Raw genomic sequence first — 27978 nt, 5'->3', positions numbered from 1 at the left:
GCAAGCATGCAATTACCTGGTCATGCAGAGGTGTGGAGCCCCTTTTGGCCAGAAGCCAAACAGGTGAATAGTAAGTTATGCTTCATTAAAACTAGCTATCCATTAGAACTACAGTAGATGCATCTCCTCCAAATAACAGGGGATGGGACAGCCATGCCTCTGTTGTCCTGAAATTTTAATTACTGTATTGAGTTTGTCCATGATCCATCATTTGACTTTGCTGATTGCAGCTCTTTCTTAGCGCCATGGTTTCCCTGTCCCAAGAAGTACGTGCAATTAACTCACTCATTGAGTAAAGGCATGGATGTCCTCCTCTTGCTTTTCTGCACCATATTGGCCTGGTTCCTCAGGGAGATTCGGATGAGCGAGGGAGCCAGACGGCAAGGCTCCCCATCCACTTGCATGGGGATGGACTTGTATGTCAATAACGTCACTTCCCGGCACTGATGCAACCTCTCTCCGTGACCTCCCACCTGGAGTGCAGCCTTGGCAAGACACAAACATGGCAAAAATGTGGGGGACACATTATAGGCAGCAATTGGACTTGGCTTAATTTGCACTGAAATTGGCAATACCTTAAGAAACTAGGATCTTTGTCTTTCAACATCTACTAATACTTCAAACAGCAAGTGCATAAGAGATTGACATTTTTACTCCTCTACCCATGCTAAGTTTCAGAGCTACATAAGGAAATAATAGCCTGGAATAGTATTATGGATGGCCAGGGATGAAACCTCCATCCCTACCCACCAGATTCTGAGCAGGGGACCCACATTGGGTCCTTGAAAAGTTTGGCCCTTAAAATGACTGAGCTACCAATAATAACCTTGTGAAGTAAAAATGAGTGTGGAGTTGTGGTTTCACAATTCAGTACTGCATTCAATCTCCTCTATGTATTAAAAGGCAACCAAAAATAATGACAGGGAGTGCAGGAGAGACAGCTGCAGAGGCGGTACTTGCCCTTGGGAATAGAGACATGTAAGAAAGTGGCACCCATTTGCATCTCGCAGACCTACATGGACCCAAGTGCAAGTTGCTAAGAGAAATCTATACATTCCAGTGGTCCCACTGAAAAGTGGAGCAACATGCACTCGTTTTAAAAATGCGCAAAGACAAATAAGTACATTCTGAAAGTGAGTACACGCTTCAGTCAATGTATGCATGCATCCAAAAATATTGTATGTTTAATGTGTTTTACAAATTCATACATTAATTCATGTGTTATGAATATAAGTGGATTTGATTGCAGATTTAAAAATAAAACAAATATTATGAGCTCTAATGGAAACAGAGCAGAATGAGTTTGACTTTTTCGAAAAGTACAATAATTTGGGCAAGACTGAAATTGGCAGAACTGTGAAGAAACCACTGTCCCTTGGAGTATTCAGGTCCCTCCTGTTCCCCTTGCCAAAATTTCAAGTAGCAAAGAATGGAGCAAGGAGGAGGAAGTCATTGCAAGTCACAAGGAATAAAAGTGGAAGGAGTCTTGCCACCAAACTACTTTGTTCAGGAGAAGGAAGTGCTCCCTCCTTGCAAACAGACCAGGTAACACTGTCTAACTAAAAGGCTTTCTTATGTTAAAGCTGACCAGCCGGTCAACTTACTTATTTTGTAGTACAAAATAAGTAAGTTGCAGAAGACAGTAAAAAAAGGAGTAAGCCAAGCTAGAGTGCTGGCCATTAAGGACATTCCGGTTCCCCCTTTGCATCTGAATCCATCTGCACACACTTCAACGTCTCTCTTGTAGGAGAAGTAGGTGCAAACCCTAAAGACGGGGTAGCAGCCGACCCCCGCTACCCCTTCCTTCCAAATGAAAGCTTGGCAAATACAGTAACCAGGCAACATTCGTATTACATACTCAATTATCATTAGCAAGTACCATGCCATTTGTTTTATGGAAGTCAACTCTTATGCTGGTTTTCTGATGATTTGGTTACAGGAAGCAATCTTCAAAACACTCACCAAGGAGGCCATGGTGAATCCAATGACCTCAATGTAACCATCATCGTGCCGCTGAGGTTCAAATTCTCTGTGGTCTCCTGGGTTCCCCCAGGGCATTGTGCCAGCACAATACCTGTAGGAAGAGGTTGAGGGCATGAAGACATGACTAGACACTGATCAAAAGGCCCCTGGATCTTTAGCCTCCAAGTAAATCTCCATCCCTGTGCATTGCTTTGTTCTTTATAAACATGGTCCAAATGCCTCTGTAACTAATCCTAACATTTCCCTTTGTGCCAGAGATGATCATTTGAGGATAGGATAAGATGGTCGGTTTTCACCTGGGAGTGGAGAAAAGTTGCATGCTTTTACCCAGCCAGCCTTCAACTCTTAGAATAAGATCTGAGAGGTTAAAGAATTGGGGTGGGGGAGATTCTTTTTTTGTGGATAATGCACCAAGCAGCAAAGCTCCCCAGTGCCTCTTAAGCCCCAGTTCTACACACCATGGAGTACAACTATGATTCTCAAAACATGAGTCTTTCTTCCAAGAAAGGATAAGTGAGAGGTCAGTTGCAGGATCATCTTCCCTCTCTGCCTCCCTGTGAATTATTCCAACTTAACCTGAAGAGGGATGGAAAATGTGCCTCTAGTTCAAAGCAAACAAGAGGGCTGTGAGATCAGTCCTTTGAGGTAATTGCTAGGAAACTGTTTTGAAATGAATGGAACCATCAGCTCCTTCCCAAAATATTTTGTCTTGATGGGTTCCTCATGGCAAGCATCTTACAAACTTGCCCTGGTGAACCTGCTCTGGCAGGACTGACAGAAATATCTTCAGTCACATTTACATGCCGTACTTCTAAACTCTGGAAAACTGAGTGTAGCAGATTCTCCTTGCTTTCTTTTACCAGATAGAAAAGGTGGAAATGGTGGTTTCTTGGGGAAGGAAAGACAAGTAGAGCCCCTTTCAGATGTTCACAAAGCACTAAAATAAAAGTGCTTGGGATGGGAATGGTATTTGGAAGTTGGCGTTTTGAGATCACATACAGGCCACAGCTCTCTGCAGTTTGCAGCCACAATGCCACATATACAGCTGCCTTCATCCTTTTGTGTGTTTTAAAAGGCTCCTGACAAAGCTGGATAGTTTCTAGAAAAGGGTATTTACCTGGGTATGTTTAAAAACACTATACACTGGAATTTCAACTCCTGAATCTTGGAGGTCAGATCTGTGCCATCACACTGCCAAGAGAAAGAAAAGAGAAAGAGAGAGTGTTGAAGGAAACAGAACAATTCATAGTAAAATAAACATTTTAACAGATTTTAATGGTGCCTTTAATTTAATAAGAAAGGAAAAATAAGAAAGAAGGGAGAGAGAAAGGCCACATCACATGAAAGGCTCAGATAAAACAAATGAACCTGCTTCTGACATATTCCTGACAAACACTCAGATATAATATTATGGCTTGAGCTGCTGCTGGCATAAAACCTAGCAGAAAGGACTGCATCTTATCCAGAAGGAGACAGAGGGTGTAAATTGAGTGGATAAACAGAGGGCAAAGAAGCAAGAAAAAGGAGTACACCCTGAGCTTTACTTAGTAATAAAGAAATCACCTCTGCTGAAATTATCCCTTTTGTTGGTGCTGATGGTATTGCTTTAATTAAAACGTGGGGTGGCAGGGATGGCGTGGAAGGAGAAAAGTGCATGAGAGAGAAGGGTATTCCCCACATTTTTGGCCATGACCCGTGCTGTTAAGCCGCAGTTCTCACATGGGAATGCTGCTTTTGACTTTAAAAGGGATGCATTCCGATGAGCTAAGGGCACAAAAGCCTTGCTCAGTATCAAAACAGACCAATCCCAAAGCACACGCCTGGGTCCCAGGCTGGAATTCGCACAAAGGGGAAGAAAGTGTTCCCCGATCTTCAAATAGATAAGCAGCAGAAACATTTTTTTTAGCCTCCTTCTTGCCAGCTGCCTCTTTCATGCTGATGATTAAAAAGTGCGTTCCCTTCCCTTATACTCACCACAACCTTCACATGCTTGGATAAATCTCTGGAGCTTCTCTGAAGGAAATCTGAAAAGGCTGCCTAAATTATACAGAAAAAGAGGAAAGTGAGGGGAAGGTGATATTCATCATTTCATCTAAGCTTTCCTTGCATTGCATTTAGAACCTGGAGACTTCGTTAAGTGAATTTATCTCATAGTAATGAATGGCACTTCAGCATATTATCAAGTGATGAAGTTTAATACAAGGCGTTTTTTCTGTGTTCATATCTCATATTCTGCTATAATGCTACTTACAGAAGCAGTTGGGGACAGTCTTCGCTGCTTGCTGTTCTGAATCATCTAAAAGAGGAGTGCTTGGATTCACCTTCGCAAGTGCAAGTTCCCTCCAGCTCACAGCTGCCATGGGAAGTACCCCACTTGGTGAGGCCTTGGAGGACATACCAGTTGGCGGGGAAAGCAAAGGCCCGGGAGTGAAAATTCCTACAGCCTCTCCAGCCCTGGCCAAGCCCACATCTCTAGACCGGCTCCTCTACAGGGCAAACTCAGAAAGGTAGCCTGAGAGGCAAAAATCGCCTCCATCACTCCTCCCACATGGCCATCAACAGCCCAGCAGGACACCAGAAGCTTGGAAGGTGCTCAGATTGGTGGCTCTTATCCCGTGGAGTCCCTTGAACCAGGAGCAAAGATAGTGGCATGGAAGGTTACTCCAATATACTCCAGAAGGATGACCAATGAATCACTGCCACCAGTTCCCCCTTTCTTTTATCCTGCAGCACTGCGCTCCCCAATCTGTTGCTCCCCGGATGTGTTGGACTGCAGCTCTCATCGTTCTATCCAGCAACGGAATTGAGGTCCAACACACCCGCAGGGCAACAGGTTGGAGAAGGCTGATACCAGTTCCCAGGAAGGGGAATGGAGGTGGAGAGCAAACCATTGCCTTGGTTTGAGGAGTTTCAAAGTAGTGGGGGGTTTGGATGGACTTTTTGGTGGGATGGTACCAAAGAATAGAACTCTGGGCTCTGCATACATGCAGCCCAGGGTCTAGGATGAACTTGTTAGGGCAGAAAATCCTGGGAAATTTGGGAAGGCGGTAACACAGGTGCAGCTAGGGGGTCAAGGTCCAGATGACCAGCTGGAGTACAGCGGCTGCTAAGGGCATCAGGGCAGCAGTTACAGTTCTAAAAATATAATAGTCTCCGAATTATTTTTTGATTGCAAAAAAAAAAAAAAAAAAACAAGACAAATTAAAAGTCAGTAGAAGCAGGGAGCCTAGTGAGGAAATTTGGTGTTTGAAGGCACCATGTTGAAGACCTCAGAAGTAAAGTTTGCTTTGCCAAGCCTTCACTTTGTGGGGCATGATTCAGCCTCTTCCACTAGTGCTATGAACAGCTTTTCAGGGATGTATGTGGGTACATGTGGCCCTAACCAAAATCAGGCACTACCACTTATAAAATGAACGTGCCTTTATGAAATGAGCAATCTGCCTTTATTCTTCCTTACCAGATGGAGGGTTTATTGAAAAATGGCATAACTATTCAAGTGGTGATGGAAAAATAGTGCCATCCAGGTTCATCATCCCCAAGAGTTCAAAATTAAAATAAACAAGCAGTTTGTTCATAGAAGGGAAGGGGAAACACTTGCATTTCAACTCACCCCAGCATAAAACATTTTATTCCTAAAGCGGCTGTTGAATTTTTCAGGATTTGCTTCTGTGAGAAAGAAAAAAAGCAGAAGACACAAAGTATTTACTGAATCATCTAAAGCAGTGTGTTTCCCTTACTGATTCTGGTCTAGTTTTTGCCATCCAGCTGACAAATAGCATAATTTTTAGCTATTGCTAGTTGCTGACAAAAGAAGGTTGGGAAGGAAGAGTCGTTGTTTTCTGTTGTTCCTAGATAAGAGAATCCAAAAGAATAGATGAACCAAACTAAACACGCCAAGCCACCATCATTTATTATCAGATGTGCAGGGGGGATTCACACAGCTAACTTTTCCAAGAAGCCACTCGCTGCATAGTGATGCAAACTGATCTTGTATGTGTTCGCCTAGATTAAGTATTTAGCTAATTATTGAAGCACACAGGTTTTGTAGGCAAAGGCCTACTTCTTCACACACACACACACACACACACACACACACACACACACGTGTTTTATAGGCAAGGTGGGGGACGAGTATGCCTTTCACTCTCTTGAATGGGCCAATAACTGCATTGGCATTACCTGGCACCTGGTGGTTCAGGAAAGAGCTTTAGCAGTTCCACATGCCTGAAAAGCCATTCCCAGCCTTTGGAAGATCACACACTGCAGCTAACAGGGGGAGCAAAGAAACAGCCTGATGGGCTCACATTTCGGCAGACAGAGTGGCAGGCAGGAACGGATAGGTTAGGCAGAGTAGGTGGGCACAGTTAGCAGTGGAGGATTGCGGGGAGAATCCTGCTGCTCTTCTGGAATCTAATGTTGGCACTGCTCACTGCACGCAGTTGCTTTAGGAATCTAGTTGGCCATAAGGATATTTTCCATTGCTGTTTCTGTCAGTGCAGAGAGGCTCCTGGAACTTTGTAGCACTGAGGGACGTGTGGCGAGCCTTCTTTTGCTAAAAATAGGAACACGTCTGTTGATGCTTGTCCTGCACCAACCACACAGTCCCATGAACCCAAATGACAGAGCAAGCGAATCCTTGGGCTACTGGAGGGGGAAGAAACGGAAGAGAGGCCTTGCTGCACAACAAGAAAATTAGATGCGATTCAGAGCACCTCCCATTTCTGTGTTGGGGCCACAGTCGAGCACTGAGGTCCATGGCCCACCTGCTGCTCCCACATATCCCCTCAATGAGGTCGAAGTTCTGACCTAGAGGAACCCCCTATGGAACCCCCCATGGTAGCTCTGCGAAGTCAAGAGAAGGGTTCCAGGATCCGGGAAAATCCTCCAGGTTTAGAGCTATGGCTGATCCCTTGGCGCAGATTTTCCAGTTAATCGGATGGTCCCTGGGGCACAGTTCAGGGGTTACAAAATCAAGCCTTAAATGAACTGAATCTCAAAGCCACTGCATCGCTCTGTATTTTTACTTATAACACCATAATAAGGTCAGTACAGCAGAATCTGCCTCGTTTCCTGTTGAGATTGGCATATGCTGGTCCCTGTACATTCAGGATTTAAGGAAAAACAGGAAAAGCAAAACGTGGGGGGGCCTCATTCAGAGAAAGAAGCTGAGATCCACAGATTGCCTCACATCAGGGGTGGGCAGCTACCATTCGGGCTCAGAGAATATACCCCACCCAGACGGTTCCATTCTCAGAAGGTGGCACAGGACTGGTAGACACATACACACACACACACAAGCACTTGCATGCCATAAGCCATAAGGACACCAAAGCAAACTCTCAGAGTTTTACCCCACTATGTGCCACAGCGTGTTTTTATCCTTTTCATTTTACATTTGAAAGGGTAGAGAAACTCTCTGAGAGCCAGTGTGGCATGACGGGTACAGCATCGGACTGGGAACCTGGAAAATCTGAGCCCTACTGCCTGCTCTGTCATGAACTCAGTGAGTGACCTTGGACTCTGGTCACTCATTCTCAGCCTAACCTACCTCACAGGGTTGTTGTTGTGAGGATAAAATGAACTGGAAGAGGACTATGCAAATGACATTGGGTTCCTCACAAAAGGAAAAAAAGGGCATAAATGTAAGGTAATAATAGTAGAAAAGCAGGTATTGTTTAAAGTCTTTCTGGCTAAATTACTCACCGACTGACATACAACTTGCTTTTGCCACTGTACCTTCCCTCTCCCCTATTTTCTTTTCAAGCACACTGATATCTCAGGAGTAATGTCCATCCATTCTTTCCAGCATGCTACGACTTCATTATTAAGTAATGTTTCCACTAAATGAGAAGGCAGCCAAAGACGTCAACCCTACTGCATACTTCCAAGCACAGTTGGCACACATTTTAGCACATGTTCATAAAGAGATGGATGCCCTGCTTTCCTTTGCCCTTCTGCGGCCTTCCGTTATTATTCTTACGGCTTGCAACCATCTTAAACACAATAAAACATGCATTAGCTCTTTCCATCAGCCATCCCGATCTTTATTTAGCCTGGCATTAGGATGCCCTTTAAAAAATCTTTTTGTATGGCTTTGTGATGGTATGAAAATGAGGCCAAGTGAAGGTGCCATTCCAAATCCATGGCAGTAAATCATCCTGATGCCAAACCAAACAATCATTGTGGGTATCAGCAACGTGTTTTCCCAGCACACAGTGCAATTAGTGCTTGGCTGTGCAGTCCTGCCTGGAATTGCCTGAGCAGAAAGACAATATTTCACAACAAGCAGGAGGACTCTGCTCAGATGAACAAAATGAATAGCATTAGGAGCTTCTGTAGGGGTTATTCAGGGAGCCAACCTTGGCTCCACAGTCCTTTTGCCTGCCTTCTGAGTGCACACAAATACATGCCTTGCTCTTTCATCAGAAAGCACATAATATTCCATCAACTCAGGCAAGGCTATGCCAGACCTTGCTCTGCTTCCTAGACAGGAAGTAATACTTTCCGTAAGAGAGAAAACCAGTTTGTCTAGTTCTTCTTGGCACAGATGCCACATGACAAGTAGAAATGTAACAAAGAGCACTTCCCCCATAATTTCATGTCTGCATGGGGAAAAAGACCCCTCTACTGAATGTCTAGCATTTATGGAACTGTGAAGGGTGTTAAAGTGCTACCAGAAAAGAGTTGTCCATGCCATGAGTTGGAAGAGATGGAGCTGGGCCTACTCCAATATGGTTCACACAACAAACCGTTCAGAGGAACAGATGCGGGGACTACTGCAAAAAGAAACCTACACCTCTCCTTTCTCCTTGCTTTAGTTGGGTCCTTAAGGACCCATTTCTATCCCATTCTCATCACACACCACATTCCAGGTTAAACTCTACCTGCCATACAGGATTAAAGAAATATGGGGCATCTTTCGGCAGGTGTTCACATCTTTCTATTTACCCATTCACTGTCCTGGTCCTCTGCTCTGAGAAAAGAGATAAGTTGGGTTCTCTTACCTCGCGATTCATGGAATTCGAGTGTGACGTGAGCATCAAATCCAAGGCTGAAGTAATTATTGAAAACACTGAGGGGCAGCTGTAATGGCAAGACCAGAAGTAAAAGGGAAACACTGTGTGAGAAAAGACAGAGTAATTGTATATATTGGCAAATGTTAAGACCAATGAGCAAAGCCTGGTTAATAAGTACGTCAGAGTCATGCTGAGTCAGACCAGGAGTTTCTCTTATTCCACATTCTGTTGACACATACTGCCTCCGATACTGAAAGAAGCACACAGCCATCAGGTCTGGTAGCTGTCAAGAGCTTCCTCCTTCATGAATTTGTCCAATCCCCTTGTAAAACCATCCAAGTGGTGGCCACCTCTACATCTCATGGTTGGGAATTCCACAGTTTAACTATATGCTGTGTGAAGAAGTCCTTCCTCATATCTGTCCAAAATCTGTCACCATTTAGCTTCACTGAATGAACAAGTTGAGTTTTAGAATTATGAGAGTAGAAAAATGTCTGGCTATCCACATTCTCCACCCCACTTCTACCGTGTCTGTCCTGGGATCTCATGAGAGATTCCATGATGACTTGCAGTGGAGAGGCAGGCACTGCACGAATAGCAAGTCAGATTACAAATTACAGCAAATCTGCCATGGCTGTCATTGTGCTAATCGCTTATCTCTCAGGCTCAGGATTCCCCACTGTTCCATGAAATCCAATCTATTCCCCTCATTTCCCTATGACCACTCATTTCCCTACCACCCGAAAGGGGGTTGTGTTATCTTATTATAATGAATGCTGTGGTTATAAGCTGCCTTAAGAAGCCCCCTGCCCTTTGATTGCAGGACATATGTTTTACATAAAATAAATAAAAATAATTTCCTCCCACTGAAATCAGTAGGTGGGAAAACAAGCAAAAGAAAAAATAATGGGGGCAGCAATAAATGGGCAAAAAACTGGTCTGCCCTACTCCACAATGAGCCCAGCAAGGCTTTGGAAATGATTGCTCCTCTACCATTGATGGTATTTCTTTATTCTTTATTATAATATTTATATCCTATCTTTTTTCCTCTTCCAAGAAAGCAAAGTGCCATGTGTGATCCTTCTCCATTTTCCTTCCTCTGCCCCCACATTATGCTCTCTAAGTTAAATCTGACACCTTTTTGCCTTCTGATTTGCTTGACTCTCAGTCACTCTCATACTGAGTTGGACCATTGGTCCATCTGGCTCAATAATGTTTACTCTGACTGGCAGCAGCTGCCCAGATTTTCAGACAGGGGCTTTTCCTAGCCCTTTCTGGAAACCCCAGGAATTAAACTGGTGACCCTTTGCATGAAAATACATTTTAAGGTCTAGCACGGCCTTTCCCCAAGAGGTAATAAAAATCAATTTGTATATTTTAGCAGATTCAGAAAATTTCTGATTCAGCTTTCCACACCTACCACTTCAATATCCTGCTCTGAAATTCATGAGGAAATGTAGTTCTTCTCATTTTACATTTACAAATGGCTTATAGATACTAATAGATGGCTTTTATTTCATGCTAACTGGTGGAGCCTAGTTCTTGCATTTCTGAAAACAGTAAATAGCAAAGTGGTAAATAATTTAAGCAAACAATTAGATAACTATAGCACAAATCTGCATGACTCAGTAAAAACTGGAAGATAATAAAAAAATGGCACCAGCATTTCTTAACTAGAAACATTTCCCGATCAGCCTGCATGATTCTTTCTTCCAATTTGTTTCAATGGAAGGAAATGGCACACTAACTTTCCGTGCTCCATCTTCAAGTTCATCTTGGGGCAAATCAGGGTTTCTCTCCACCTGGAGGTTCCAGCGGTCCAGTTGGACAATGGTCCCATCTTCCACGTGGCAGAGAATTTTTGCTACAGGCTCGTCTGTGTATCCCTGAAGGTAAGACAGGTCAACATCCCATATCAATAACTGGTCTCCATTTCAGCAGAAAATGCATTGCAGATGGGACAAAGCATGCATTTTATTTATTCTAAGATGGTTTGTGGTCCCCACCACCCCAGCTTAGACACCATGCAAAATAACATTGGTGCTTTGTATTAAGGATGTACAAATAGGCAAAACTTGAGTTCCTCATATTTCCATGTCTGTCTCAGACCTTTTTTCCTTTCCATGCAACATTTTGTGGACATCATGTACACCACAGTTGTTTTCAGATGCACACATTTTTCAACATTTTTGTGTTCCACAATTTGCACTGCATGTTTGAAAAAATACAAATTTCAACAGCAATGTGTGTTCAGGCCCAGGTTCAATTCCATGATGGGCAAACTGGGTAAAATCTGCTTTAAAAAATGTACTGAAACAAATTGTGCACATACTCCTACTTCATATCCACCAAGGAAAGGTCAAGGAGGGACAGTGAAAGAGATGTCACCTCTATGAGAATGAGCTTCAGACATCTCTCTTCTCTCTGTTGCTTCAGCTGGACCCCATCTCTTCAACAGCAATTTTAAATCCCAGCCAATTATACCCAGTAGATCTCTTACCCCTCCCCAGTTGAGGGTACGAGCCAGGTCGTTTCCAGTGCCAAGAGGAAGCACAGCAACAGGAGGCTGGGGATTCAGCTGCAATTCATCCAGGATGGAGAGGATCCAGCCCACCTAAGAATCAAAAGTTTCAGGAAAGAAAATAGCCTATTCAAAGGGAAGATACTACTGAGTTCATCTAGGTGAGTATCCCATCAGTCTTCTAAGCTGTGCTATTTCAATCTGCCAGTCCATGGTTCATAGAGAGATGGGTGGGCAGAGCAGGCTTAGGACCCAAAGGCCATCTTGAAGAAGATCACTCACTCTCAGCCTCATAGGAAAAGCAGAAAATTTATTTATTTATTTATTTATTTATTAAAACATTTTTATGCCGCCCCATTCGCCGAAGCCTCGGGGCGGCTTACAACAATAAATTAATATAAACATTAAAAATCCAAAAAATACAATATAAAATAAGCCGCCCTGGCCAGATAAAATCAGTTAATACTAACAGTTAAAATACCGCTTAAATAAAAAGGTTTTCGCCTGGCGCCGAAAAGCAAATAACGACGGCGCCAGGCGGACCTCTCTGGGGAGCGTGTTCCATAAGTTGGATATCAAAGTAATCAATGAATAAAAGTAAATATATCCCTTTGTCCAGCCACCACACAATGCTCCTGACCCAAATCACACACTAGCAGCTTTGAAAAGGGAGGATCTAAGTTCAGGGCTCAGTAGGGGGACAAAAGGTTAGACACACACACCCATCATGTCACAACTAAACCAAGTCACTCTTTCTGGCCCTTATTGTTGGCCTTTAATAAATAAGATGTTGCTAGTTCCACTTATGCTTAAGCTTGAGTCTCAGTTTATCTTACTGAAGAGAAGATAGATGTTTGTGTTTTTACATATGCATGTTGTATATTACTATAGGCAGATTCCAATGGGTGCTTCTGCTCCCACGGATTTTCTGGTGCCCCACAGATTCTGTTGTGCAAGCAGTGGGTTCTGCTAACTCTACTGTGTAAGTTGGCCCCTACCCTTGAGCAACAGAGATTTAGCACTTCCCTACAGAAGCCCCCAAAGGCACAGAAATGCTCATTTCTTGGTCAGGACAGGTAGGAGGGATTGCCTTGATGTGAGTTCCACGAACCTGCCTTGTTGCAAAAACAAACCCTTTTTGTTATTTCTGCTTGCCCCCAGAAGCACTGAAGTATTGTTCCATAAGTGGCGGGCACCACTTCTGGATGGGTGCAAGAGAATCAGCAGGGACATGAACACCGCATTGGGTTCAATCCAGTAGATCCTAAATGCGCCGCATGATTTGGATAGGGCATGCTCTGATTTGTAGTGAATGAATGACTGATTGAAAAAGTAAGGATAGAGAGAAGCCAGAGTTGGCAATTCTCCATTTATCACAAGAAAAACAGTTAACATTGAGCAGGGACACTGGAAAAATCTCCCACTTTCTGTTTCCTTTCAATAATACAGAGTAATATCTAGTCTCATTGAATATTCACTAAATCCTTTTGAGCAAGATTTTCATTTCTAGATTTAATGGCTTTTGGAACGAGACATTAATTTGCTTCAAACATAACCTCAGCAACGATAAGTCATGTGTCGCTCATATTAATGAAAAATTGCTGCCCCCGTTAGTTCAAATTGTGAAATGTAAGGAAAAAGAAAATGGAAACACCATGGACAAACCCAGTAATTCATTTTAATAGCCAGAGAGAAGAACCTAATCCATCAGAAACATCTCTACGTAACATCCATGAAACAAGATGGGAAGAGCAAAAAAAAAGTAAACATACACAACATTCTAAGAGTGGGTTCATCGCCTGATTTCTTGACAGTTTATTCCTGTACTGAGCTCTGATTCACATGTGCAGAATTAGCATTCAACAACAGTATCATGACTGTTTGCACATGTGAATGAGCCTCCGCTGATATAATGAACAAGCAGAACTTTTATACAATAGCACCTCACCTAAATGCAATGCTATCCAGGTGAGTCCTACTTCCTGCTGCCATTCAACAACTGTGTAGTAATCAGGTCTAAAGAAGCCAAGTGAAGGTCAGGAATGTGTGAACTGACCTTTAATCCCTAGCAGCTCACTGCATGAACTAACTCCATTCAGGAGCACTCTGCTTGAAGTTATACGAAAGCTCTCTCTGTGCTGTCATACTTGTGAGATCCCATTCACACCTGCAACCATCTGATCCTAAAACATACACACAGGAAGAAGCCTATTGGGACTGGTTCCACTTTTCTCTTAATGCAGCATTCCAAGGTGGTTACCTCAGAATTTGAATCTGAACTGGAAGAAAAGGCAAGATCAGAATTCTAAGCTGAAATGCCAAGCCCAGAGATTAACTAAGTGGCCAGTGAAAACTAGATCACCTTCGGTTCTGTGGGAGATACAGGGTAGGGCCAGAGGGGGAAGGTTTTAACATAATCAGTTCTATTATCCAACATCAGTTCAAGAGAGCAGCTAGGGACTAAAGGCTGCTCTCGAGTAGCATGCTGCATTGCAACCCTCTAGCCCACAAGAACCTCCCTGAAGATGGAGCTCATTCCATTTGGTTGGGAAGGAAAGAGGGGGATTCAGTCTGGAATCAACTTCTTGGCATAAATTGTCTCCCTAACAGCTGGCTCCTAACTTGACCAATGGGTTTTGCTCATGAACTCCTTTTGCATCACAAAGCCAGCCTGGCCAGCCCACTTTAACATAACAAAGAGTGTAGTTAGAAGGCTCTTCTCTTGATCCTCTTGGAAGGAGGAAGGGAGAGGGGGAAAGACTGGTCTCAGGCAAAGCCTTACACTAGGCCAGAGTATTCACCTATTTGCATCAATCTCACATTTCCCTTAGTCTGAGTGTGCTTCTTGTCAGTTCCTCTCCTATCCACTTGCCTGCCTCCCCAAAGGGTCTGATATAACAGAAAGCACTTACTGTTCCATCCCCACCACAGGCCAGGATTCGCAGATTTGGCATTTTTCTATACAATTCAAGCCTGTTGAAAGAAAGAGAATATGAAAGGGGGAAATTAAGCAAAAAATAAAGCTGGCTTAACAGTAAGATCTGGCATATCGTGAATGGCACAACCACTGAATAGTAAACTATGATCAGCTTTACTGCTAGGAGACTCTAAGTGGTGAAACAGGACAGTTCTCATCAGAGGTGGCAAAAGAAGTAGACTTTCTCTTTCTTCCAGAGTGAAGGATGGACATAGCTAATGTGAGTCATGAGAGAGCCACCTTCTGTATTCTTGGAGACAAAACCAGAACCAAGGGTAGGTATGGGCAAGCATCTTCCAAGGGCCCATGACCAAACAGGGGCAAGAAACCTCTGTTGGCAACTGACCTCCAGAGGATCAAGTGAGGGTCAACTAAATGGCTTATCCACTGCCTTTCCCTGCAACCAACATAAGGAAACAGCACAGAAGTAACTCTGTCAGGATCCAGTGAGCTTGAGGGCCAAGTGTGATGGCAAGGCAGGAAACTGGCACAGTGCTCCACTGTCCTGCCTGGAGGGGAAAAAGAGCACCACTGGGCTTAGATCCAGGGCTGGCTTTATCATTAGGCAGAGGGAAGCAGCTTCCTCAGGCAGCGGATACTCAAGGGCAGGAAGTGGGAGTGAAGTGTTGGAGAACGGAGCTGAGAGTGCTACATTGCAGCCCCAAACGAGTTGCTTTCCTCGGATGCATTTCAGGATGTCCTCCGGCTGCCAGTGCTGAAGCACGCTTACAGTACGCTAAAGTGCTGCAGTCTGGCTGGGCTTTTTTCATGGCATGGGTTGAGGCACCATCTTGTCTTTCATGCCAAGCAGCAAAATGCTTTGGGCCAGCCCTCCACATCACAAAGCCAAACCTGTATTATTTTCTGAGGCAATTGCCAAGCCTGCCCCAATGGGGTAGTGAGAAGGAGGGCTAACAGCGCTACGTTGCCTTTTCCGGAAGGTGTTCATGTGCCTCCCCTCCCCGCATGATCCCCACGACAGCCACGTGTGGGAGATTAGGTTTTGGAGTCAGTGACTGGCCCAAAGACACCGAATGAGCTTCATGGGCAGGGGCTGCCGTTGCACTCATGTCATGCTTGTGGCGTCCCTGTGGGCAGTTCATTGGCCACTGTGTGAGCAGGACTTGGTCTGATCCTGCACAGCTCTCGCATATTTATGGCCAAGGGTCTCCCCAGTCCTAGTCCAACACTCCAGCCACTACACCTTACAGGCTCTGTGTTAAGGGGGGAAATCACTATAAAACAGCCGAGGCATGAATCACGGCAGTCTATGTTGAAAGTGGCTTAATTTATTGCTTTGGAGTGAACACATGGGAAGACGATGGATTTATTCGTTATCTTTTCTCCATCGTAGCTCAAGGTGGAATAGACAGCAATGCCATTGCATCATGTATCTTCAAACAGCGTCCTGAGATCACTATTGCTTATAATTGCATAGGTAAATTGGATGGAGACATCTTTTTTTTCCCCTTTTTTTACTGAAACCTGAACATTCCAGGATGTGGAATGGCATGGAAAGTCCCCACAGTTCTCAATGGCTAGAGTTCTGGCAACAATAGTTCAACAAAATAATAGCCAATTGTTCATTTTCTGTCAACAACTTTTGCACTATTGACTGGCAGAAGCAAATGTTAAAAGAGAGAGAGAGGTCTATACCTCAAACATACTGTTCAGCTAAAAGCAGTTATAAGATTTGGAAGGTGAAATGTTATTTCAGAAAGAACAAATTGTAGATTGAAGTGTGCTGGCAAAAAAAAAAAAATCCCTCCTGTGTGGTTTTGTTGCATTGTGAAACAAGGCACGACATCTGCCAGCAATCTTCTTAGCTATGTCAATCTTATTTGTCACTTTCTCTCATACATGACAATTATTTAAAAAGCAGTAGCTCACAATCAAAAATGCTAGGAATGCAAGCCAAAAGATGAGGCTAGTAACTATCCTAGAGCGCCCTCTTGTGGCATTAAAATACACCTTGGGTTCTTTGAGATGCACTTAGTTCTCAACTGGAAGTTTTACACTGGCTACTTTTCTCTTAAGTAGCAGCCACAGGAAAGCTTGAGCTGTCTTGGGACCCTGGATTGTGCACGGGGACTTCCTACCACAGTCCTAACAAAAATCACCTGCAGTGTCACCAAGGAAGACTTCCTTTGAAATGCGAAGAATAATTTCAAAGATAGTCAAGATTGTGACAGGTAGAGACACAGCTAAGCTTCCACACATAGCTTGAGCTTCACAAAAACCATGTATCAAATTGCATTCATACAAATGACAGTGCATCTATGATGACTTTGGGGATCTCTACTAGCATAAAGACTCTGAAATCCTATTCCCACATCCAATCCAATTCCCCAACTATCAAGGGATAGTTGCTCTTGAGTGTCAAAACACGGATGTACATTAGTTGGACTACAAAGCCTCCATATTAAGGCAAAGCATTTGATATTGCACCTTGAAATCTTTACGGATGGCTCTACAGACAAACAAGAATCAGGACCACCTTATGAAAGAAGAGACAGTTCTAGCATGCATCTCCTTGCCTCACATTCCCATCATGTTGTTCCCATAAGAAAAGGAGAAATGAATCAGAAGCTTCGTTAAACACCTCACAACTTACGCATCTCTAGGTCCTTCCTGAGAGAGGTCAAAGACCTGACGTGGATTCAAATACCACATGAACATCTGGAGAACCTTAGTACCCTTTAAAAGAAGAGAAAGAAAACTGTCAGCTTCTACGAAGCATAATTCTTACATCTCGGTGCTACAAGAAATATCAATGGATATACACTGCACTAATGGCATTCTTAATTCAGGTTCTTCATATGCACTAGCAAAAGGCAGTCTTCTACCTACAAACTCTATAGAATACTGATGGCAAACCTTTTACTGACTAAGTGCCCAAACGGCAAACCAAAACCCATTTATTTGTCGAAAAAGCGCCAACACTACAATAAAACCTGAAAACTGCAGTTTTAGATTGGAAAAAAAAAACTCACACCCAGTCCAACCAAATATATATGTATATAAATCCTTCTCAGTGGACTGACTGGCCATTCGAAAGCTCAGACAAGTTGTGGCTAATGCGTCATGGTTTGAGATGTCATCATCTGGCACCGCTACTTCTTTCTGAGCATGCGCATGGCCCCCATGTGCGCTGTTATCCAATGCTCGGCTGCTGGGCTGATGCTGGTGCAACTTGGCACAAGTGCTGACAGAGAGGGCTCTGCATGCCAACTGTGGAACACGTCCCATGGGATAGCCACCACTGGCCTCAACCTACCCTGCTGCACACCCCTAACCCTAATACAGAGTTAAAGCTTCAGTGAATATAGGGCAATTTTGAAAAATCCCTCCTTGAGTAGCTTTTTCTGCACAGCTCATAATGCCTGCCCATTCCAAACACATTCCAACCATCAAAATCATTTTTCTAGCCCTAACCCTACCCAGGTGCATACCCCTAACCCTAATATAGGGCTAAAGTTCCATTGAAAAGAGAGAAGTTTTGAAAAAGTCTTCCTTGAGTAGCTTTTTCTGCACAGCTCATCATATCTGCCCATTCTAGACACATTCCAACCATCCAAGTTATGCCAAGACACCTCATTTTCCTAACCATAACCCTACCCTGGTGCACACCCCTAACCCTAATATATGGATAAATACCATTGAAAGGGGTGATTTTGAAAAAGCCTTCCCTGAGTAGCTTTTTCTGCACAGCTCATCATTCCTGCCCATTCTAAACACATTCCAACCATCCAGGTCATGCCAGGATACCTCATTTTTCTAACCCTAACCCTACCCTGGTACACACCCCTAACCCTAATATATGGGTAAAATACCACTGAAAGGGGCGATTTTGAAAAAGCCTTCCTTGATTAGCTTTTTCTGCACAACTCATCATGTCTGCCCATTCAAAACACATTCCAACCATCAAAATCAAGCCAGGAAACCTTGTTTTTCTAATCCTAACAAGCAGGTCCTGAGTGCAAGAGAACCAGCAGAAGTGGAGCAACCCCATTGCATGCCAGCCAAAGTTACAAGCATTTGTCCTCTTTTTCCAAAATAACACCAGATCCATTCATTTAATGCAATTACACAGAAAGTTTGTGCTCAATGTCCCACGTTTACCTGATTCCCTCCACTTTTTGGATTCACAAATACTAACAAAGGTTTCATGAGAGGAGAAGAGATAGGCTTTATCACAAACGGCCTCCCTTTGTTCTCCTAGATGAAAAAAAGGAAAAAGCATAAACAGAGGTTTAAGGTGTGCATTCCAATTAGATATTAGCTAGAAAACACCCAAAGCCATCCTTATTTTCAAATAAGCTAAATGATTGTGAGGGTGGGCAGGCCGTCTGCTGGATGGTGCTGAATTCTCTTTGCCAAATATCAATAAACCTTTTGTTGAGTGAATGTATCCGTGACAGACCATTCACATCATCTGCAAACTCTCATTAACTACATAACATTTAACTTAAGGATGCCGTGGAAGGATGTTAACGATGTTAATTGCCTGCACTGATGACCCCAAGATTTTAGGGAAAGCAGCACAAATGCAATTCCAACCGAGCTGATCTCAGAGGGAATATCTAATATATAGATACATATCAATATATAAATAATTCTTTAAATCAGGGATGTGGAACCTCCACCAACACATCCAAGGGGAATCGCTGAGACAGCCAGGGAATAGAAGTGTAAAACATTAGACCATCACTTAACATACCATGCTAGGTGAACAGAACTTCCAAATGCAAACACAATCGTAACTAAATCCTTGTAACTAATATATAAATGCATTATTTATTTACTGATGGATTTAACCAATCTATAGTCCACTGACCAGATTTGAAAAATTTTCTCAAAGTAGTTTACAGTAAAATTTAATGTATGACTTATCTTCATCAGCTAAAATGTTTTAAACTGGAAAACTAGCAATTAACATACTGGGAAGGGTGAGCAGCTTTAGTGAGAGGGTGGTGAGCGGGTGTTTCAGGGGCTTTGGCAGGTGGCTGCTGTGGTCAGCTTGGCTGACTCTGGGACTCCAGCAGGTGAGGGGCTTCTGCAGACAGGTGCATGTACAGACAGGCGTGGGACTGGGCACATTGGCAAGTGGGCATGCAGGGCAGGGGATATGCAACTGGAGCCCATCAGGAGGACCTGCCTAAGTTTGGCATCAGCCCTGCAACTGGACCAGGGCAAATGCACAAGCATTTTGTCTTCTGGTGCAAGCAGAGGTGCTACATAGGTTTTCTTCCACCCACACATCTTGCTAGGTATTCCTGGTTGCTTGTGAATGCAGTGGCTTTGCAAATACAGATGATTATTTTTCATGGCCCTTCTTCTCTCCTAGCTTCCCTTTTTCTGGAAAACCTGAAGTGTATTAAATGATACTACTCATTCCCTTTTCCTTTGACCTGTCAATGGAAGAAAGCATTGAACATCTCAGTTCCATTGACTCTCATTGTATTTACACCATAAAGCCCAACTGGTTTAACCACCCTTTGGTCTCCAGAGGGACGCTGAGCACCATCAAGGGCATAGGCACATCTTCTAGAGAATGCTCCGCATGCTCACCAGTTGCACCAGCCAGGAATCTTTGCAGGATCCAGCAACAATTAAAAATTGATATGAAACCAGTGCTTCCTCGGCATAGATACATAAATCCAGCAGTGCCTTTCCTTAAATTCAAGAGGCAATTGAGAGCAAGTTTACAACTCAAATTGAGCAGCAGCAAGTAAGTGGAAAAGTGTGGAACATTCAACTATCAGTGATGGATTGAACACTGTGCAATAAGTTCTATACGAGAAGGTATGCGCATTCTGCTCCGTTTAGAGAAGTTAGAGAAAGGATGTCTAGTATAATGGGTTATACTTGAAATTGATATTTGTTTGGGAATGATGACAACCAACATAACATAGTTATTAATAGTTTACCTTTCTGAGGCAATCAGTGAAAAATTATCTTATTTACAGTTGCATTGCTATGATTGTCGTGGTTTTTCTCTTTTTATTTATAATCATAATGGTAAAAATAAAGATAATGATGAGCAATGGTTTGGAAAAGGTTTACAAAAGTTTACCTCATTGCCTCTTTTGCTGGCTTTCCTTTTAAAAGACGTCCTCTTCTTCCGCCTGGTTGAATTTTTCAGTGAATTCTGTATTCACAGAATACAAAGTGGGGAGAGGAAGAACATTTTAAAAAGAACAACGCAAAAGAGGAAAGCATCCTTATGAGAGACACCTCTGTGACAGTACCTTTGGGGAATGATACACCACCTGGCACACATGCGTGAGTTGAAAAGACATGCGTCTCATGCTTTACGCTTTCACAGCACCGGTTATGGAGAAAGCCACACATTGAGACCAGACTGGTACTTTCAGAACTGGAGACTTTCCAATGCTGCGAGGGAGAAGAAAACTAGATGCTCCCATAGACTCACATAACAGCACATGTTGTACCTGCCAACCCTCCCAATTCAGATAGGAGACGCCCGTTTTCCTTCCGGGGCTCCAGTCTCCCGCCCAATCAGGTTCGTCTCCTGATGTGGAGACCACCTGTATAAAAAGGTTAAGGAGAACAAGATAAAACGAGCTATGCTTCACGGGACTTCTTATTTTATTTCCTTTGAAGTGAATGGCATGACCCAAAACTGTGCTTACTTTCATCAACCTCATGTTGGTTGGCATGCAAAGTCACAGGTGGCTTTGTAAGCATGACATTATTATACTGATCGTGTATAAGAGCTTATTCATACATTACCACTGTTAAGTGTGAAGGTAAGAATGAGCAGGTGAATGTGACAACCTTGTTTGTAAAAGCATCACTTCTGGAAGGGTGAGGGGTACCTGCAGCTCCTCTCTGTCCAGTGCATTCTATCAAAACCCCATAGCTACTGTAGGGCAGCTGCCCCCAACTTTTGGATGATTTAGATTGCAACTCTGACCATTCTTGATCATAGATGGTGATGACTCGTGTTGATGGGGTTGAAGCCCAAAACATCTGGAGGGTCCAGGTTGAGTCAAGCTGGTTTACACAGGAAATTGCCTTCTACCAACCTAGTTGAACTATCCTATTATGATCCACTTTTAGATGATAGCAGTTCTTTATGGTCTCAGATCGACAGAGATCATGACATCACCTATTACTTGATCCATTTCTTCTAATGCCAGGGATTGAATTTAAAACCTTCTGAATGAACACCTGGTGCTTCACCAGTGAGTTATCATCCAACCACTGAATGCTTCACATAAGATATTCATCTATTAATTATTTCATTCCATGTTTATCTCACCTGCCTTCCACAAAACTTGGATGGGCATTGTTCATTTCCCAATTCCCTCTGATTTTACCCTCAGAATAACTTTATAATATGTGTTAGTCTGAGAAAGAGGGACTGTTGAAAGGTCACCAAGTGAATTTCATATGTAAGCCTAGATATCTCTTGCCCTGGTCTGGTGCTGTAACTCCACATCCAGCAAATTATTGACCAAATTAAATGCTATAATATTACTCAGAGATGCACAAGCAGTTGAAACCCAGATGCTCAAATATACCCAAGCTACTTTAAAGAGAATCAAGATGGGCCCAAATAACTTGGAGTAAAACCATCACAATTATGCTTGAACTCCTGGCCAGATCCTTTTTCTCCTTCCTCAAAGTTTTGGGGTGAACCTACAATGCTGGCTCCTGTCAGCACCCATCATCTCAGGCTGCAAAGGAGACTGACAGAAATATGGCAAAAACAGGACATAAAGACCGTGTTCAGTGGAAGTTTGTCTGCTTTTCAGGCCTATGGAGTCTTTTAACTCTGCCTATTCAGGTGAAAGGCAGTCATGCCTGCATTGATCTGATTAGGAGGTGCTAAAGATGCTGCAACTCTTAAAATGCCTGGAGGAAGACAAAATCAAGCAGCCACCAAAGATCTTCTTAGCCCAAGACAAATGTTGTTTTCTGCCTCCCAGAATGCTGCTGTGCTGCAAATTTCTTATATATTGTTTTACCCTTCTTGTTCAATTTGGTAGCAAAGAAATTGCTGTTGAAAAGAAAGTCAAAGAAAAAATGTTTGGAGAAACTCTCACTTTGGGGGTTCCTGTGCTTTCATCACCCAGTGTGGCTGAGAAGCGTGTGTGAGGGTCCACTCTTTTATTGTACAAACATCCCTTCAGCAGCCTGCAGCCTCCTCTGTTTCCCACACAGCAATGAAAATGCAGGACACGTTATCATGAAATAATTCCTCCTGCAGAGTTTTTTCAGCACAGGAAGTACAGGCAGCCTGGGTGGCTGCAGAGCTACAGAGAGGAGTGCTAGGAAAACACCCAAACAGAGACCACCATTGGCCACCTCATGCTGAACAGGTGGGCACAAAAGTGCCATGCAAAGAAATGCAAAATAATTTCAAAAATGCCCAGCAAATGAGGCAGAAAAGTGGCGGCCTTATTCATGGAAAAGAAATTGGAGGAAAGATTTTGGCACAGGCCTAGCTCGAATTGTTCCCTGGACTGAGACACAACACAGTCCCTCACACCTGTATTGTGGAGGATGCAAAATGGAGCCAAGCTGACAACACAGCTGGCACTATTACTACAGCACTGCCAAAACCCAAAAACGTTTGGGGGAGGAGGAGTCTGTGGCACAGCCTCTGCCAATGGTGAGAAATTCTGGAAGAATCTCTCTTCACCCTGGATAAAGCCAGTGATCTTGTTCTCTCAGTTTTTCCGTTCACAAATGAGAGGAGGGAATACAAGGGCGCCATTTGGTCACAAACAGAAGGAGCTGTCCTTGCTGGAAGAAAAGCCATGCCTAGATGGACAACTCAGGTGCAGGGTTAGGGTTAGGGTTACGCTTTTTCTGTGTCCAACCTCAGGCAACACACAGAATGCTCATTTCCAGACGACTCACCCTGCATCTGTGCTATTCCTTGCACCTTTTCTCATTGCAAAGGCATATTCACTTCACACCCGACTCTGAATGATGCTGGTGCGAAATGCATATATTAACCACTGCATACTCAGATATTCAGGATGTCTCAACGCTGCCAAGTTCTCAATTTGTTCAAGGATAGACTAGACATGCACATGGTAGGCATGTCATGAGCTGAGCCGGCTGGAGCCAGGGGTCAGAATATATGGTCCTGGAGGCCCCTTCTGACTCACTCGATGTTTCTATGTTTCAATTCCTGTACACCCCAAAACACCCAGGCTAGACCAAGGATAGGATGCTGCTGCACAAAATATAGTGAGCCCCCAAAGTTGCAAGCTGCAACACTCCCTGAGTAATGAAGTGCTTCTAAATTCTGTAGAGGCTCCATTCACCCAAGGTAGACATTTGCTTCCCCTTTATTTATGATCAAATGTGTCTTATATTGGTTCTCCATATAAACAAGTGGCTTATAAGTTTCTTCTTCTTTTCCTCCCCATTTGTCTTCACAACAACCCTGTGAAGGCCAAAAGTCAGTGACTGGCCTGTAGTCATCCAGTGATCTGTGTTGCTAGAACCTAGGTCTTCCAAGTTCCACTCTGTCATCACACCAGGTCTTCCTGGTCTCAAGACCCAGAGGGTCTAAGAAACCTTTCTGGATCAACTGGAGAACAAGTCTCCAATGGTTCCCAGCCCTCATGTTGTGACTGTCCATAGCTCAGGACTGGCATTTCCATGGCCGTGACAAAAGCCACAGGCCAATTAAAACTAGCCCTTGATGAGATCACAGTGACTTGGTTCAGAAGACCTGATAACCCACCCTTAAGGGCTTCATTTGGGTTGTTGTCAAACTGTTGTTAAAACATGTGAGTTGTTATTGCAGCATGGGTCACAGTGTTGCCTGAACCCAAGCAAGATAGCAAACCATGGTGAATAACCCACAGTTCACAACCCAACAAAGTACTGTGGTTCTCTTCATGGGTTGATTGTGGTTAACAAGCCACAATTCATTTGTACAGTTAACAGGCAACATAACAACTCACAACAACCCATGTTTCACCAACAGGTATTGGTTATCGCCTTATCTGAACCCAGCTGTTGAGGCACCACAATAGAATAATATTGCATTAGATTTGGCTTTCAGAGTGAAAATTCTCAGCACTATCTCACTGTAATTTGAGACATTTGTGCAAAAAAGTGTGCAGAATAATTTATTCTTATTTTAATATTTTCAATTCACAAATGGATACTTCTGCATTTGTAACATTTCATTTCATGAGTTGGGTTTCTAAATAAGCTTGAATCCATTTTTGTACCAAATCGGAACAATGACACGCAGGGCTTGAACCATTTTTTTTTTTTTTTTTTTACTTATTTGGTGGTGGGGAGGGCCGCTGGGGTCCCTTGTTGTTCTTTCCTTTACCTGTTTTCTCCCCCCCCCCCCTTTTTAAGGTTTAAATATCAGGTCTCAAAAATAAGTACAGTGGTACCTTGGCTCATGAACTCAATCCATTCCAGGACTCTGGTCGTGACCCAAACTGGTTGTGAGCCAAGTTAAATTTCCCCATAAGGTTCAATGTAAATAAGGTAAATCCGTTCTGTAACCATTTTTTAAATCAGAAAAATGTGAAGCAAAGTGACAACAACAAAGATTGCGGCCATCTTCCACCCCCCAGATCACGCCTGTCATCCTTGCAGGCACCCATCATCCCGGCGCGCTGGGGGGTGGGGGGGAGAGACAGGCGTGATCGCGGGCGCACTGGGGGAGGGAGAGATGGGCATAAGTGGTACGCTAGAGGTGGGGAAATGGCCGCGATCACAGTTCCGTTCGTGCAGGGAAGGCGTGCCTGATCAGAGGCACACTCCTGCAGGAAAGACAGGCGGAATCTCAGTCATCTTCCCCGCAGCTCTGCTTTGCTGCTCCCGTCTTTCCTGCAGCAGCGCGCCTCTGATCACGCATGCCTTCCCTGCACAAAAGCAACTGCAATCCGTGATCAGAGGCATGCGGCTACACAAATGACAAACGAAATCTCGGCAATCTCCCCCCCACCCCCCGGCTCTGCTTTGCTGCACCCGTCTTTAGTGCAGCGGCATGAACTGGTCACGGACGCCTTCCCTGCACAAATGGAACTGTGATTGTGGCCATCTCCCCACCAGGGGGCGGGGGGGAGATGGCTGCGATCCTGGTCGCCACCCAAAGCAGTGTTCGCGGCCCAAGTAAAAAATTTTCAGTAATTTTTGTTTGTGACCCAATTTGTTTGTGAGCCAAGGTGTTCGTGAGCTGAGGTGCCACTGTGCAAAAATTAGAGTGCCTCCTGCCCACACGTTCTGATCTCTTCATCTCATGCAGGTGAAACAGATGTTTGGGAATATTTCAGAAAAGAATGGCTAATAAGACACCCTAGATAAGGCATTTCAGACACAAGCCAACACTTTGTTTTTCTTGGTCACACAAGCCTTGCCAGTCGTGATGTTCCTCTTGAAAAGTCAGATTAACTGGATACCAGTTAAAATGTAATTTATTTTCACCATATTTCCTTATTGCTTTAAGTTGTATACACAGAACCCAAAAGCATGTGGACCCCCTTACTAATTCCTCCTTTTAACTGGGCTCCATTGACTATACAGTGCAGCAAATCATTTTTCCCTCATTCCTTCATTGTTGTTGCATTGTGATAGTATTTTCTGCTGCTGGGATAGTTCATGCTTCATTGTATTACAGCTGTATTGTATTGTGTTTAGGGTTATTGTCAGCTGCTTGCAATGGACTTCATTACTGGGCTGCATATGCATACTGTTAAAACAAATAAGAACTCATCCAATGTTCTTGTAACATATGAATTAGTATGCACAAAGAGTATAATAAGGAAAGTAAATTAGAGCTCAAAATATGCATCTCAGTGCTGATCTAAAGGGAAGCATCTATTCTGTTCTTCCATTTCTTCTCCAGTAACCACTGAAGACACTCTCCAGAACATGGATACACTGGTAGACAAGCCCCAAAGAATCTTTCAGACATTCCATCTAGAGAGGGCATCACATCACACCCACTGGCTCCATTTCTGAAATTTGTGTATTTCTCTGAAGATGTGGAAATTGCTTCTAGTGTATGCTAGTAATGGGACGGTTTATAAAACCTATAAATAAATAAATCCAATAAATATGCATGCAGAAATCCCTTTCAGACTTTCTGCTGAATGGATCGAGGTTGGGTGGTAGTACCAGCAGGAACAATCCAACTGTCCTCTCCATTATTTAGTCTACACTTGGAACAAAGTCCAAAGCACATTGATATCGCTACATGTCAAAGGGATGGGAATTAGAATAGGGGGTCTCATGGATGGTCGATGGTGTGGAATTGGAGTCCCAATAAATCCCCTGCTGATAAATCAGAAATATCAGGCCACTGTTGTGGCCAAACCATGTTGCAATGGTCTTTTGCTACAGCGGTCAAAAGAAATGGGGAAATGGGCTTTCCACCTCCTAATATAACAGTTTTCTCTTCCTGTAAAGAAGGAAGGGATGTGCTAACTTGGCTTCTTCTGTCATAGCATGCCCACGGCAAGCAAAGCACCATTTGCTGAAATCACTGCTCAATACAAAGATTAAAAGGACTGGAACCTTCTTTAAATTGGCTGCTTTTTAATAGAAAAATCAATACCTTATTCATCATATAGCGAACAGTGATAGATTTTTGAATGTTTAAACAAAAAAAGAAAAAAGAAATATAAAGGGGTTCAAATCTCTGCTGCCCAGTGCAGGCCACTTTCGACAGTTCTTTTGCCTTCATGCATTGGATTTTATCCATGAGATGATACAGCAAAACCGGCCTTCATCCTTAGCAACCAGACTGGTAAAAGAGAGCTTCTCCTAGGGTTGCTGCAGAATTACCTGGAGCCCATAGCAGCATAGAATACTAGAGTTGGAAGGGGATAAAGACCATCAAGTCCAACCCCTGCTCAGGGCAGGACGTCAATGCAGATCCTACCAGCATCTTTCAGAGTGAGAAAAGATGGGGCTGCTGCACTGGCCACCATGTTCCTTCACCTGCCCCTTTCTTCATCAGCCTCCCTGTCTTGCTTATTCCAGAAGGTCGCCAAGGAGACTGAATGAAGAGACTGGTGGAGGGACTAACTCAGGTGCTCAACAGCAGCACCCTTTATCAGCAGCCTCAGAACGATGACTGAAGCGGGGGGGGGGGCACCACTTGCCAGGCTTCAGTCAGGCACCACTTGCCAGGGGTGATCCCCTTCCTTATGCCCAAGAGCTGGATCCCATTTGTGGCTGCCTTCTAGTGGGGAGCAAGGCCAAAGACAAAACAGGCACCCCCCCCCCCGCAAAAAGCCCCAAACATCAGACTATTTGAGCTTACCACTCTCATGGCTGCAGTAGCTAAACCTTATGAGCAGCCATCCAACTCTCTAAACTTAAGAACAAACTGCACAAAAGGTTGGAAACCACCAAATGATCATCGTTCTGGGAGAAAGAGGGTTTGTCCTCTGGCAACCTCAGAAGCTATTCCAGACTGGGAGAGCCGGAGGGGGAGCCCAGTGTGAGTGAGGCTCTGC

The 27978-nt window shown here is 43.7% G+C and overlaps 1 protein-coding gene across 1 annotated transcript in view; it reads right to left on the bottom strand.

Annotated features, from left to right (window-relative positions):
- The window catches only part of DGKI (diacylglycerol kinase iota), a 246390-nt gene that overhangs the window by 85878 nt on the left and 132534 nt on the right, over window positions 1-27978 (bottom strand). The window contains exons 9-20 of the mRNA XM_044441161.1: window positions 20574-20648; window positions 18620-18715; window positions 17112-17194; window positions 14433-14493; window positions 11500-11613; window positions 10748-10885; window positions 8988-9066; window positions 5594-5649; window positions 3958-4020; window positions 3101-3174; window positions 1963-2074; window positions 286-485 (exon numbers count right to left, since the gene is read on the bottom strand). Of these exons, the coding sequence (XP_044297096.1) occupies window positions 286-485; window positions 1963-2074; window positions 3101-3174; window positions 3958-4020; window positions 5594-5649; window positions 8988-9066; window positions 10748-10885; window positions 11500-11613; window positions 14433-14493; window positions 17112-17194; window positions 18620-18715; window positions 20574-20648 (1151 nt within the window). The remainder of the gene's footprint in view (window positions 1-285; window positions 486-1962; window positions 2075-3100; window positions 3175-3957; window positions 4021-5593; window positions 5650-8987; window positions 9067-10747; window positions 10886-11499; window positions 11614-14432; window positions 14494-17111; window positions 17195-18619; window positions 18716-20573; window positions 20649-27978) is intronic.

This window comes from Varanus komodoensis, unplaced genomic scaffold, assembly GCF_004798865.1.
Source record: "Varanus komodoensis strain SLA01 unplaced genomic scaffold, ASM479886v1 scaffold39, whole genome shotgun sequence".
In the NCBI taxonomy this organism is placed as follows: domain Eukaryota; kingdom Metazoa; phylum Chordata; class Lepidosauria; order Squamata; family Varanidae; genus Varanus; species Varanus komodoensis.
Note: the sequence above shows the minus strand (reverse complement) of the source record. Positions and strands in the feature narration are given on the sequence as shown.